We start from the raw sequence: 13,328 nt of genomic DNA, 5'->3' as shown, positions 1-13,328 counted from the left end.
ACTAAATTTAAAAAGCATATACAGATTTTGAGCAAACGCATTTTTTAACTTGAGGGGTAGGGCATGAATATTATGCCATTTTTGCTGATATTTACTGAGGCTAGAAAAGCAACCAGACAGCAGTTTTATTACACCCAGTACACCTTTGTGAACACAAAGGCACAACAATATGAGAAAATTTACGCTATATTAGTTGTTTAATTATGGGATGATAAATTAGTAGGATGTACTCAACTTGAAAAGTATACATGGTAGTTACAAAGTGATTTCTATTTGACTCTCCCATGCCTAAGTGTACTTGTGCACTAAGTTTGGTTAGATTTGGTGTGTAAGTAACAAAGCAGTTTTAATATGTGCAGTGAAGCCCATGTTATGTAGGTACGTAACATTGTTATGAATATACTATGGCTTTCCTTCAATAAATTTTGCATTCACTTTGCTTCAACGACACTAACCCTAACTATTCGCACAAATAAAATAATCGCGGATCTCTGAACTCCAAAGTTGCTGCCTTCGCTCAACCAAGACACTCACAGAGTTACAACAAAGATATGCATTTCAGAATTTCCTGAGAATGTTTGAGTGTCTTCATGAACAGTAGATGCACCAGGAGTCCAGCCAAATATCAAACGTTCTGTGAAAGCATTCTTGTAAACCCGTCGTGCATAACGCGCCATGTATTGGTGAACGCTCTGGTGAACGCTCTTGGTGAACGCTGAATCTGGTGAACGCTCTGGTGAACGCTGAATCTGGTGAACGCTCTTCTCCCCTAAACTATCGTCCTATTTCGTTAACCAGTAACATTTGTAAACTCCTCGAACATATAATACACACACAAATTATCAACTACCTGGAGGATCATAACATCATACATAAGTACCAACACGGATTTCGCAGAGGATATTCTTTTGACACACAGCTCGCAGGTTTCATTCATGACATTCATTCATCTCTCGACGATGGATCCCAAGTTGACGCCATTTTTCTTGACTTTTCAAAAGCCTTCGACCGTGCTCCTCATCACAGGCTCCTCACGAAACTTTCTCGGCTTAACATTCACTCTAACATTTTATCATGGGTAAAAGATTTCCTTTCATCACGCCTACAGTTCACGTCTGCTAACACTTGTACCTCTTCTTTCAAACCTGTTACTTCCGGAGTCCCCCAGGGCAGCGTGCTAGGACCGCTACTGTTTTTAATCTATATTAACGACTTACCATCCTGTGTCTCTTCCCGAATAAGAATCTTTGCTGATGACTGTGTGATTTACCGAATAATTTCTTGCGATAATGACCGTGAAGCTTTGCAAACTGATATTAACGCTATCAATGCATGGTGCTCATCTTGGCTAATGACCCTAAACCATTCTAAAACTAAGTATATGTCCTTCACTAATCGCGCCTCCCGCTTTCCTACCTCCTACGTGCTCAATAACCGTTCAATTGACCTCGTATCCACTTATAAATATCTAGGAGTTCACCTTCAACCCGATCTGTCATGGCATTATCACATAAAACACACCCTGGCTTCCGCTAATCGCTCTTTCGGTTTTCTAAAGCATAACCTTAAACATGCTCCTTCCGACATTCGAAAGCTTGCCTTTACTACACTAATATGTCCTAAAATTGAGTATGCATCAGCCATTTGGGATCCCCATCAGGCATACATCGTAACTGATATTGAATCTCTGCAAAACCGGGCTGCTCGCTTCATATATTCAGACTACTCATTTCATTCTAGCGTCACAGCACTAAAACGTCGCGCCGAACTACCTGATCTAGTACATCGCCGCCAACTTTCCCGCCTATCACTGTTCCATAAGCTGTATCACCACGCGTCACTTCACGATGATTTCTTCGAGCCACCTCCAGTCATTTTCCCTCGCCGAGACCACTCCTACAAAGTTAAACGCACAAATTGCCACTCATCTGCCTTTGCCCGGTCTTTCATTCCACGTACCATAGTCGAATGGAATAATCTACCATCTCATATCGCTTCTCAAAAAGACAACACGAAATTCCAGGAACTAATTCAACAGCTAACCTAGCACTTTCCTCTTTTTTTTTTTTTTCCCCGTCCTTGAAATTGTGTACTGAACATTTTTATTTTTGCTCTGTATTTTATTTTTGTTCTTGTTGTTCTGATAGATTGTACATCGTGTCGTGCTTGAATTTGAACCATCTGTATTATATTCCTGTCTTTTTTGTTTGCTATAATGATTTGATTACTGCGTTATCACTTTTTTCAAGTTAACAATGTGTATTTATTTGCATTTTCAGTGTGAACATTCTTGCTTCTTTTTGTTTATTTTTTCCGCTTTACTGCGCTAATACAACACGTGTGCTATGTAACCCCCCTATGTAATACCCCCTCACGGGGGCCTTTAGGGGTATTGTGAATAAATAAATAAATAAATAAATAAATAAATATTGGTAAATGGGAAAACAAAGACCCACAACCACAACAAGGCCTCCGGGGTGTCAGCGACTGGGGAAGGTCCTGCGCATGCCCCAGCACCCCCACTTCCAAGGGAACGTGCCCGAAACAGCAGGGAGAGAGCAAAGGCTGGTTCCTCACCGTGTACACCAGAGCCCTGGCCGACTTGCTCAGCAGAATGCGGTCGCACCAGGCCGGGCAGCGTGTGCGCATGTAACTGCTGGGGCCCGAGGACTCCTCCTTGAACGGGTAGCTGCACACGCCCCGTGCACACGCATCACCCGCCTGCACTCTCACCGCCACACCCCCACGGCTCACCTCGGTGGGAAGGCGATGTCAAACTCAAACAGGCGGTCCTTGAACAGTCCAGGCTCCTTGTCGTGCTCTTGCAGCTGCGAGCATGCGGAAAGAAAGCGAGGCCCCGCTCGGCTCACGTCTCAAGATGGATTCAGCGTGTGCACGGATCCACGAATTGGCATGTAGGAGCCATCGAACCACCAGTGAAAACAAACTCCTGAGCCTTCACGCAAATGCTGGTCAATCATGAACGTTCTGGGTGACCCAAAGTGTGGAGGGGAAAGTGGATACATGCCAACCCGCAACATACCGTTACAGCACTTGGATCTTGTGCCTGAGGCCTCCCATTCACTTCTCGCATAACCACGACGAGTGATGCATCATCTCATAACAGAAGCTAATGCATCTACATAGTTCTACCCTTCTTGTGTTAGCGGCAGGCTCGAGTAAATTAAATTTAGTTCATAATCGGTGAAAGATGTTCTAAGTTTTACTTCTCCGTTTTGTCACCTCCGAGGCATTGCAGTTCACTTTGTGTGTGTATTGCCTTTAAACCCCAGAGCTTCAGGAAGGTGGACATTTCCACCACATGGATCATATTTCAGCAAAAACCATTTGTTTCCTTTCCACAGATAACACATGCCCCATCATTTTGTGTTTACTTCCTACAAACTTCTTCATTCTGATACAACCTGCTTCACTCTTTCGTTACCACGCGAATTTGACCGATCTTTAGCGGTCTAAGAAAGGTTTTCTTCTGCTAACCATACTAGTTAGGCACATATTGCAGTGACATTAAATGCAGATGATTCAACACCCTTTCCAACAACACCAGTTCTTAAAAGGAATTGTGTACAACAAACCACCGATAGAAAAAATTTCGAATATACATTTTGTAAGGAAACATTTCAGAAACATACCCTTAAAAAAGTTGAATTGCGCGGAAGTTTGTCAGCCCAGGCAAAAATTTGAAGTGGGACCACTTTAAAGTGGGATATCGAACAGGGACCACTTGGCAAGTGGGACCACTTGGGCAAGTGGTCCCACTTGCCAAGTGGTCCCTGTTCGATATCCCACTTGGCAAGCGGTCCCACTTGCCAAGTGGTCCCTGTTCGATATCCCACTTTAAAGTGGGACCACTTGGGAAGTGGGACCACTTGATAGTGGCATGCTGGAGGCCTTCGGTGCGAAGAAAATCACAGTTTTGCTTAAACGTTTGCACGATTTATTTTAGGCACCCAATCAGAAATTACAACTGGTACTTCTTGCCTTCTCGCAGGTCCTGAATTTTCTGTTACACAAGATCAAAGCAATCTAGAGGGTTAGTTGGTCTCGCATGATTAGGAGGAATGCACTAACAACAGGACAAACCGAAAGAAATGGCACACCAGACATTGCACTTCGTCCCGCTGTTAATTCATTTCCTTCTAATCATCGTAAAAATTGTATCATAATGTCCCATGAATGCTCTGCTTCTCGCTGCTCAGTGGGTCGCTGTTCCTAAAAAGAAAGAAAAAGGAAAGCATAATCAGGCACATGTTTGCATGAAAAAAAAAAATGCTGCTGCTTACCAATGCTTGTAGCCACTCTTTCAGGGCTAAGCTGCTTTTTAGTTTTGTAAAAGGTAACAAGTTTAAAGCAAGTGCATTTAATGCCTCACAGGTGTAAATAGTACACCAATCTGTCTGTACACAGATGAAAATAATCCCATTTCTAGCTTGATTATAGAACCAGAAAGTTCATTTGTCTAGAAGTATCTCAACTAGAATTTTTCTAGCTGAAGTAGTAGCTGCATCCTAGGTAGAACAATTTGCAACACAAGCTGGATTGCTGGAATTTTTAGCTGCACATCAAGCTACAAAATTGGTCTTTTCTTGCAGGACAAACATGATTACAAGCAGGAATTATTTAATTTCGTACTGACAAATTCTACTTTCCAGTGTTATTTTCACCTAGACATTGTCTAGCTAAAATTACCACAATATCTCGCTGGAATTCCATCCTTTCTGGGATGCAATGGATGTTGGCCTATCGCATCTATTGGGTCACGTTACAATAAATCAGAGAGTTTCCAAGACGACGTGGTCACATGGCCACTCAAAAACCGCAGAAATATGAATGCTCGTTGATCAGTTTTATAAAACAGAACAAAAGTATTCCACGGGGCTATCGAATTTCTCGCGCACTCCTTACCTTCAGAGTTTCAGAGTCCCAGAGGTTGCATAACCATCAAATTATTAATAATTAGTAGCAATACAAATGCAACAAACAACACAAAGCCCAGTAAGCGTTGTGAAATCTACACCCCCCCCCCTTCCGCCCCCCCCCCCCCCCCCCCGTGACTATGTTAATTCCCCGCGAGGCCACATGAGCGCATTTCTCCTTCAATTTCCACGTTTGTGAACTCTATGCCTCTGTGAACTCTAAGACATGTGTCGCGGTATGCGTGCCGTAACCGTGAAGCTCGCCAACAAAGTCAGGCGTCGTTAAATTGCCATACTCGCTCGCCGGCGCACGGCGCGAACTCTTTCTCCTGCCCTCGCATATTAATTTATCGCCCTTCCACTTTGTAAATTCCCATCTATTTAACTACACCTCCTGCGTCCTGATCTCTTGGCTACTTTTCTTCCCGCACAACTCCGCCAGCACCCTGTCGACGCGCACGCTGCCGGGGCGCGTTGGCGAGCGAGTATGGCAGTTTCACGGCGCTTGACTTGGCCCTTGGGTGCCGAGTTTCACGAGGACGGCACGCATATACGACGCCTGCCTTCGGGCCGCAAGGCGGCAGATCACGACGGCGGCAGCCAGTCTCGCGAGCACAATACCTGCGAGGCGCACTGCACGGAATTCAGTCTCGGGTAGGGGGGGAGATTTCACAAAGACTACGAGGCGCCAGCAAACACCGGCTACCGCACGCACGTGCTTCATTCACTTGAACCACGAAACGTGGCTTATACTAATAAAAGCGCAGCTCGTTGACCTCATTTTTAAAATCTACAATGTTAAAAAGCGTCGGACAGCATCCGGCACCAGACGTCACAGTTTCATTGGGAAAAGAAAGGTACCTACCTCTTAGTACGACCAGTCAAACCCGCACACTTGTCACTTCGCCTTGTGCGGAGATATGAAAGCTTGGAACATATGCCGGCGCAGAAGTTCTTGCGTTTCCCGCAGGTGACGCACTTGCTAATAAACACGATGCGTGGCATCGCAAAGAAACAAAACACGGCGGTTGCACGCTAATATAACTGAAAAGGCGACCGCGCTCACCAGTCTCATCCACAACATACGCCATTTTGTGACGTTTTTGCATGTGTACGAAACTGCCGCCGGGGTTCATGAATCGCGTTAAAAAGGCTAATAAGAGTTTTATATGGCATATGCCTTGCAATAAAATTATAAAACAAATTTTTGACGTCGTTTAATTATGTTTAGCCCTCATTTTAAGCTTTACAGCTGCAACTTTATCACATAATCTAAATACGACACCAACCGTAACAACTGCCGCAGAAAACACTCCCGCTCATTTTGCAAATCAAGAGCACTGATTGTAGGCCATGTAATTTGGGAGCAGCCGCTCGCGATAGCACTAGCTATTCAATCATTTATACCTCAAGTAGGTGTGCAAAGACAGTCCTCAACTATTGCCGATTACATGGGCTGAGACGAGCGGCGCTATCGCGAGATGTGTCGATGGTTGCAACTCTCTTCTCGGTTCATTTTGATCAATGTACTACACCTGCGCACTTGCGCTACGGCAGCAACGTTACGACCGCCTGAAAAAAATTGTTTCTGCCATACTAGATAGCAAGTAAGATGTCTTCGAGTGGAGTGTGTGGTATGAGATTAAAAAAAAAACGAACTAAATATAATACGGATTTTTTTCTGTGAATATTTTCGAAAGCTATTTCCACAGTATGGAAGAAAACAATCTGAAATTGTTATTCGATCGACATTCACATTGGCTACTTCGGGATAAGAGGGTAGTGGGGGAAAAGCTACTTCGGGATAAGGGGGTAGTGGGGGGAAAGAGGGGTTATGACCCAAAACCAGTGTTGTAGAAGCAGGAGATGTGCTGCACTTATACTATTTCACCTCAAGGGGGACCTGTTCGGGCACCTCTTTGAAGCAAGTGGTATCTGTTCGCGGACCACTTGCAGCAAGTGGGACCAGTTCAGCTCCCACTTTGAACCAAGTGGTACCTGTTGGGGGACCACTTGCAAGTGGCACCACTTGCAAGTGGTCCCACTTGCGTCAAAGTGGCACCATTTCAGGTCCCACTTGGTGGCAAGTGGGACCACTTCAGATCCCACTTGGAGGCAAGTGGGACCACTTTGGATCCCACTTGCAGGCAAGTGGGACCACTTTGAATGAAGTGGGACCACTTCGAAAACCACTTCAAATTTTTGCCTGGGAGATATATAAAAAAAGACGTTAGCACGCGTGGTGCCCGCACCATGCAGTGAAGCCCAACCGCCATTTCAAAATTCACAATTTTGGGTGGTTCCCTAGAAGGAATTTGGCAGTTTGACATTATTGGAGGCACTAATTTGTCCCTGCAACAGTATTCGGGACAAGCACGTGATGTGGAAAAATTTGCATGGAGTTGAAAGCGAAACTCGGTGGTTGATGCTCATTGACATTCACTGTCAGTTACCTCTCAAATCAAAAACCTGCGGTTTATTATCACCTTCTGACTCGCTATTGTAGCCCTGCTTGCAGTAACTGGGTGCGATATGCTAGAATGCGATGTGCTCGTGCCCTGCAAGCTTTCATCGAGTAGCTGTTGCGTGACGAAAGAGTTCATTCAGCACTACGAGCCTCCTGCATTGCAGCGCCACATAACATTTTCAAAAAGAAACAATACCAAACCTGTTGGAGACTCCGTACGAATAGACAGTTCAACTAGGGAGCAGCACTAGACCTCTGGAGCTTAGAGTTTTTTCAATGCTAGTGAGAAACCCTATGCTCCAGTGATACCCTCGTATGGAAACAAAACTAGCCGGTGAACAGCTGGCGGTTTGAAGCGCTCTCCTTGTCGAAACTGATATCTGGCAACTGGGTGTTATCTTTTGACTTTCACCAGAAGTTCTTATCGCAGAAATCAGCTTAGGGTGGGATGAAATCACAAGTGCCATGCTTTTTTCGAGAATCAGTAGCGGACGCTGAAGGCACCATGGCAAATAGGCTTGAAGTTGGGTACCTGCATAGTAGCGCCAAATATGACCTTTGTGATGCAGAAACGAAACCGAAACTGTTGTAAACTGTTTGCGAATGGCCCTATGGTAAGTAGAACTACAGCACAACCTAAACCAACGTGCACAAAGGAAATAAAACTGCCTAGAATAACTTTGCAAACAGGCACTGCTTTATATTTTCAGCCGATTTCAGTGATTATTACAATTACCTGACAATTTAAAATCTTGTACCATTTGTGCCCTGATAACAAAAAGCAAACACCGATGCAGAATAATTACGAGCAGCACGCCTTCTTCTTTGGTGGCAGTGACGCACGATGACCACGCCCCTTTCCCACCCCCAGGTGATGCAAATGCGCGTCGAAAATCACGTTTTTCTTGCAAAAATGAAAAGACAAATGACTTTGAAAGGGCATTTCCTGAGCTAACCCCAAATAGCTTTACTTCTTCCAGAAACGCCTGGAACACTATGAAAAGGGGCTCTCAAGGTATCGTTCAAATTGAACGATTTTGAATAGGCGTGGTAACAAAAGAGTAAGCTTCAAATAGCGAAGCACTGCGTTCACAGCTATCACACAGATTTTACTTTTTGGAATAACACTGCTCTTCCTCGTGCCCCCTTAAAGACATTTTGAAATTTCACTTTTTTCCTCCATTTACTCGTTCGTCTGCTTTGCCTGTTGGTCGCGTTTGCTCCTTCCCTGTTCACATATCTCAGTTAGCTTTACAGTTTAGTTTCGCCACTGCATGCCCACGCTTTTATGTAAAGGTATACTTCGCCTGCCCTCTTCGAGTGATTCACAGTTCGTAACCTCTCTCAAAACATATCTTACTTTAATCTTCTCAAGCTTTGAACAACGGCCAGCTCTGACCTTCCTGTACTGCTTTGTTCATTGTTTTGCCATACATGCCTAAAGCCTAATGGCCTATCGTCATTTCATTTACTTCTAGGCCCAATAGGGTGTCTGATTTTAAGCAGAGTACCATGTCCGCAAATATGAGCACCCCCGAAACATTATGCCTTTCTAAATTCATCGCACTTTGGTGTATTTATTTGTACTTCCAATGAAAACCATTATCCCTAACTTTTCTGTACTAATATTTAAACCAAGGTATCAGGCTTCTTGGCCGCAAGTATATATGAGCAGCTGGCTGCATACTTCTTTGGCAATCAGCCAAAGAACAAGTGTCATCTGCATACATCCCGGCACCGCTTCGCCTTGTTGCCTACACATATGAAATTTGACCACGACTGACTTTATCCCCACTTCTTTCCTAGCTCTGCCGTGTAAAGCATGAACAGCAGTGAGCTCAAAGGGCACTCCTGTCACAACCCTGAATGGGCATTGACCAGCTGAGCCTTTCTGTGTTTCCCATGTCAAGTGTGCTATAACGGCTTGATCAGGATACTCCACAGCAACTATTACATTGCCCCAAACCCCTTCAATGTCCAGAAATGCTGCCTACAGTGGTCTACCCTCAGCCTTCGAAATTTCAGTGCACTCAGTTAACACAACCCCATTATCCTTCAAGTGCCTGCTGTGTTTAAATCTATCCTGAAATCTCCGACGGCTCAATTCCTTTCCATTCATGCTCACACTTCTGCTTGTATTGCTTGTATTACAAAAAGAGAGTCTAAATGTATTCAGAATGTACTAGTTCCTATGCCACGGCCACCCGTGACTGATGCACATGACAGATTGAACGCACATAAAGTCACAAACAAGAGGATATTTCAGAACTTTGTTCAGTCGAAGTGATTCCTGATTATTGCTGAGCGAGTCAAGGCACCTTTCAGCCTGCAATAAGTAGGAACACTTGCCCATTTGCCACCATTCCGATAGAAGGCCTCCTCGTGGTCTTGGAGAGAGAATACTTTTCGTTCCACTGTGAGCACCACCTGCAAAGCACCAGTTGGAAACAAAAAATTGCTATAATTCATTTTTTAAAAAGTTCGACTCCAATGAAACTGGCACCACATACACAGTGATGTATTAACCAGCCCCTAGTATAGTAGCGGTTTTGGATTTCACAGAAGCCCAACGGGAGACAGAATATAAGACTATATAGGCTCGCTCAAGCTTGGCCATCATTCACTCTCACCTTGTTCTCGTCCTTAGGATCCCTGAAGAGAACCTTGGTGACGTCCCCATTTTTGGCACTTTTCACTTGAACTGGAGGTGCCTTGTCTGTAATTTCCTGCAAGGTGCAACAGTTGCTCGCATTCAAAAGGGGAAATTTTTACGTCACCTGCTGGCATGCTCATTGAAGAGGGGGAAAAAAAAAAGCGGGAAAAATGGAAAATAGTGAAGTGAAGCACACGCACATGGCAGAATATTAGTGTCTCGAGGCAGTATGGCAACATCAGACAAAGCAAGCAGGAAAGTGTCAGGTACAAACCTCTATGACGGCTTGCGTGTCAAGTCTAAAATTGAAGTCTCCAAAGATGAAGAATGGAACATTTTCATACTTGTCATTTTGGATCCTTGAAATGAAAAACAATTCTTATACTGTTGCACATGAAAACAATGACTCCACATAAGTAAATGACACAAAACAAATAACTCGGGAAAAAAAAAAAAAAACAGGAAGCGAGGTCACAAAAACTGCAAGCCCATGTCAAGCCCATGCTACGACCAAAGTAATGCCACAGAGCAAAATCGCAATGTCAAAAAGCACTGTCCGAAAATTAAAATTGTGTGGGTGTTTGGAATGTGTTCGTATTACTCGCCATTACAGTGAACGTGTTATTACTCTTGAGTGAGCATGCTTGCCTTCAGTATTCTGCAAGATGTCAACCAGTAAACTACTTGGAACTTTGACCTTACAGATGCAGCCAGTTTAATGCGGCACTGTGCCATTCACGCTGCGACTGCGAAGTGCGTCAAACAGCCAATTGCATATGTGCTCCAATACCAAGTGTGCTCGTGTGTCACTGAAATTTAGCAAATGGAAAGGCGTATACTTCTTCATTACAATGATCAGTTGCAAGTGCAGCCCAAGTTTGATCTGTCTACTCTGCCATTGCTATGTTACCAGCAAAACTTAACATACTAACAGTTACCATTCTCTAGTTTCTTTTAAAACTGCCGATGCAATTTATACGCAAGTTCAACCAAAGCACCTTGAAGGAAGCTTCAAAGTGCCTTTGCCTTAACACACAGTATTACTACAGCCCCCTTACATGAGTTCAGCAGCCAGAGCCCGCTGCCATCAAAATTCAGATGAAAACAAATTTGGAGCAAACGAAGCAATGCTGCAACACACGATACCCAGCCTGTAATATTACGTGCCATGATAGAATGTTCCTGGATTACAACTGAGGAGGTTTCAGGTCCTCTCACAGTAACTCTGTAGCTGCATTTGCCCTGCGTTCCACAGTGTTGGCGCACATTACTTAACCGAAGATTATTGCAGATACTGCCAATACAGAGTTTTGTGAGGATTTTTTTTTATGCCACGTTCTTGGCTCCGATTGCCGTACAAATTGCATGTGCATTCCCCCCCCGGGCTACATGCAGAACTACTCAAGAAGAAAGAATCCCTTCTCCAAGGGCTGTGCGGACAACATGGACATTATGCAGTGCCCACCAGCTTTTGGTATTGCAAAACAAAGCAAGGACACAAAAATTATTTGCCCTCCTTTACACACAAAGGTGCGAGCTCAGTCTAGCAAGTGCGAGTTTTCCAAAACCCACCTGTTCAGGGTGTAATCAAGTGCCCCTTGTCTGTTTTTTGTGTATGAAGACGGAAACTGGAAAACAGAGAGAGAAGTGCCGCAGATTAACGTAGATCGCATAGGGACACGAGAGGTGTGCAGACATGCGTCCTTTCAACTTACAGATTCCATGGCTATAAAGTTTGATTCATCGTGAAACAGATGGATATTTATTAGATCAAATACAGTGCCATGTAAGTTCCACCTCGTCCGCATAACGCCTTTTCTGGACCATTTGCACTGGAGAAAAAAAAGAACAGAATGCTACGTTATACTTCGTTCCACGTCAAAAACTTTAGTTCTCCAAATAGTGATCACTATTTGGAGAACTGCACTGTAAAGTACTGCACTGAAACTTGTGACACAGTGTTAACACTTGCATTTATCTTTTTTAACAAGACTAAATGATCAAACACATTTCCTTGTGCATGCATTCATTCATTCATTCATTCATTCATTCATTCATTCATTCATTCACATATATTCTCTTTCTCTCTCTCCTGCATGCGTGCACACGCACACACACACACACACACACAAACTCTCCATTCAGTAGGCAATCTCCATGATTAGCTTTGTTAATATATTATCTAACTGCAAGGCTTACTAACATCAGTACAAACCATCACAAACAACTAACCCAGAAAAGTTTAATTCTTATGATACGAAATTAGCGAGGGCAGTAGATATTCCACCGAGGTGGCAGTGCGACACTAAAGAGACATCACAGTGAATAGTAAGCATTGCCTAATTACCTTACCAGATTGAAGCACAGGCCATGTTCAAAAGTTTCTTTGGGCAAAGTATATGCATTTTTGAATGGGGAAAGTGCATTCAAAAGTCCTGTTTCCCTTGCACCATTCTCAATGCCAATTTGCTAACGTCAGCTATAACAGCACCTGGCAAATTCCGCAGGGCTTAAATTAAACAGATAGCTAACACCTTAAACCTGTGTAACCTGTTCATGAACAAACAAAAAGTTGATATAAACCATGAAATGAGTGAAAATCAATACCTATACGTTCAGACAGTATTAAAACACATTGAAAACCAGAGAGACGTCATTGCAGTAGTTGATGCGGCGGCTACGAATGAAGTATGGTTTTTTCCTCTTCTGCCACCCATTACAGATAAGCCAAGGTTCTAGACTTTTGTTGCCAAAGAGTGAAATATGCATTGCAAGGGATAAAATTTAGTGCAGCCACAAATAAGAATTTGACAAATGCACTTCCGCATCCCTGCGATACGTAGCATTTATGCTGATGCTACTAAAATCGAGCCAAGGATAGTGTAACATCCCAACACAAAGTGAAGAGAGTAGTGGGTGTTGATTTTCTCTCGCACAAGTGCAGGATGGAGAATGGTGAAAAATTGCTCGACAGCACCAGCAAGCAGTGGAGGGCACATAGCATCACTCTCACTTCACCCAACCCAATGCATTCATCACTAATGCAATAATTTAAAAAAGTGCCCACAACAATAACCTACAAGCAAGCAAACCTCCCCTCTATCTCTCTCACGACACAACAGAACGGACCAGACAATTTGCAACAAAATATACTGTTGGACTATAAAAACTGAATTGCCATTTTAATTTATGCATTTCCAAACCAATTTCATTTGATTGATTGAATGTGGGGTTTAAGGCTACACGAGTGATGAGGCGCACCATAGTGGAG

General features: G+C 43.7%; 1 protein-coding gene across 6 annotated transcripts in view; it reads right to left on the bottom strand.

The window, feature by feature from the left end:
• The window catches only part of 5ptasei (inositol polyphosphate-5-phosphatase A), a 40,371-nt gene that overhangs the window by 18,656 nt on the left and 8,387 nt on the right, over positions 1-13,328 (bottom strand). For all 6 annotated transcript variants that reach the window (XR_013319683.1, XM_077687789.1, XM_077687788.1 and 3 more), the window contains 7 exons: positions 11,773-11,889; positions 11,630-11,685; positions 10,332-10,416; positions 10,035-10,130; positions 9,754-9,831; positions 2,755-2,828; positions 2,578-2,689 (listed from right to left, as the gene is read on the bottom strand). Coding sequence is in view for 5 of the 6 variants with exons in the window: in XM_077687789.1 (XP_077543915.1) it covers positions 2,578-2,689; positions 2,755-2,828; positions 9,754-9,831; positions 10,035-10,130; positions 10,332-10,416; positions 11,630-11,685; positions 11,773-11,889 (618 nt within the window). In the remaining variant the exon portion in view is untranslated. The remainder of the gene's footprint in view (positions 1-2,577; positions 2,690-2,754; positions 2,829-9,753; positions 9,832-10,034; positions 10,131-10,331; positions 10,417-11,629; positions 11,686-11,772; positions 11,890-13,328) is intronic.

This window comes from Haemaphysalis longicornis, unplaced genomic scaffold (genome assembly GCF_048455015.1).
Source record: "Haemaphysalis longicornis isolate Haplotype H1 unplaced genomic scaffold, Haemaphysalis longicornis Haplotype H1 scaffold_1, whole genome shotgun sequence".
Taxonomy (NCBI): domain Eukaryota; kingdom Metazoa; phylum Arthropoda; class Arachnida; order Ixodida; family Ixodidae; genus Haemaphysalis; species Haemaphysalis longicornis.
This window is presented reverse-complemented; position numbering and strand designations above follow the sequence as displayed.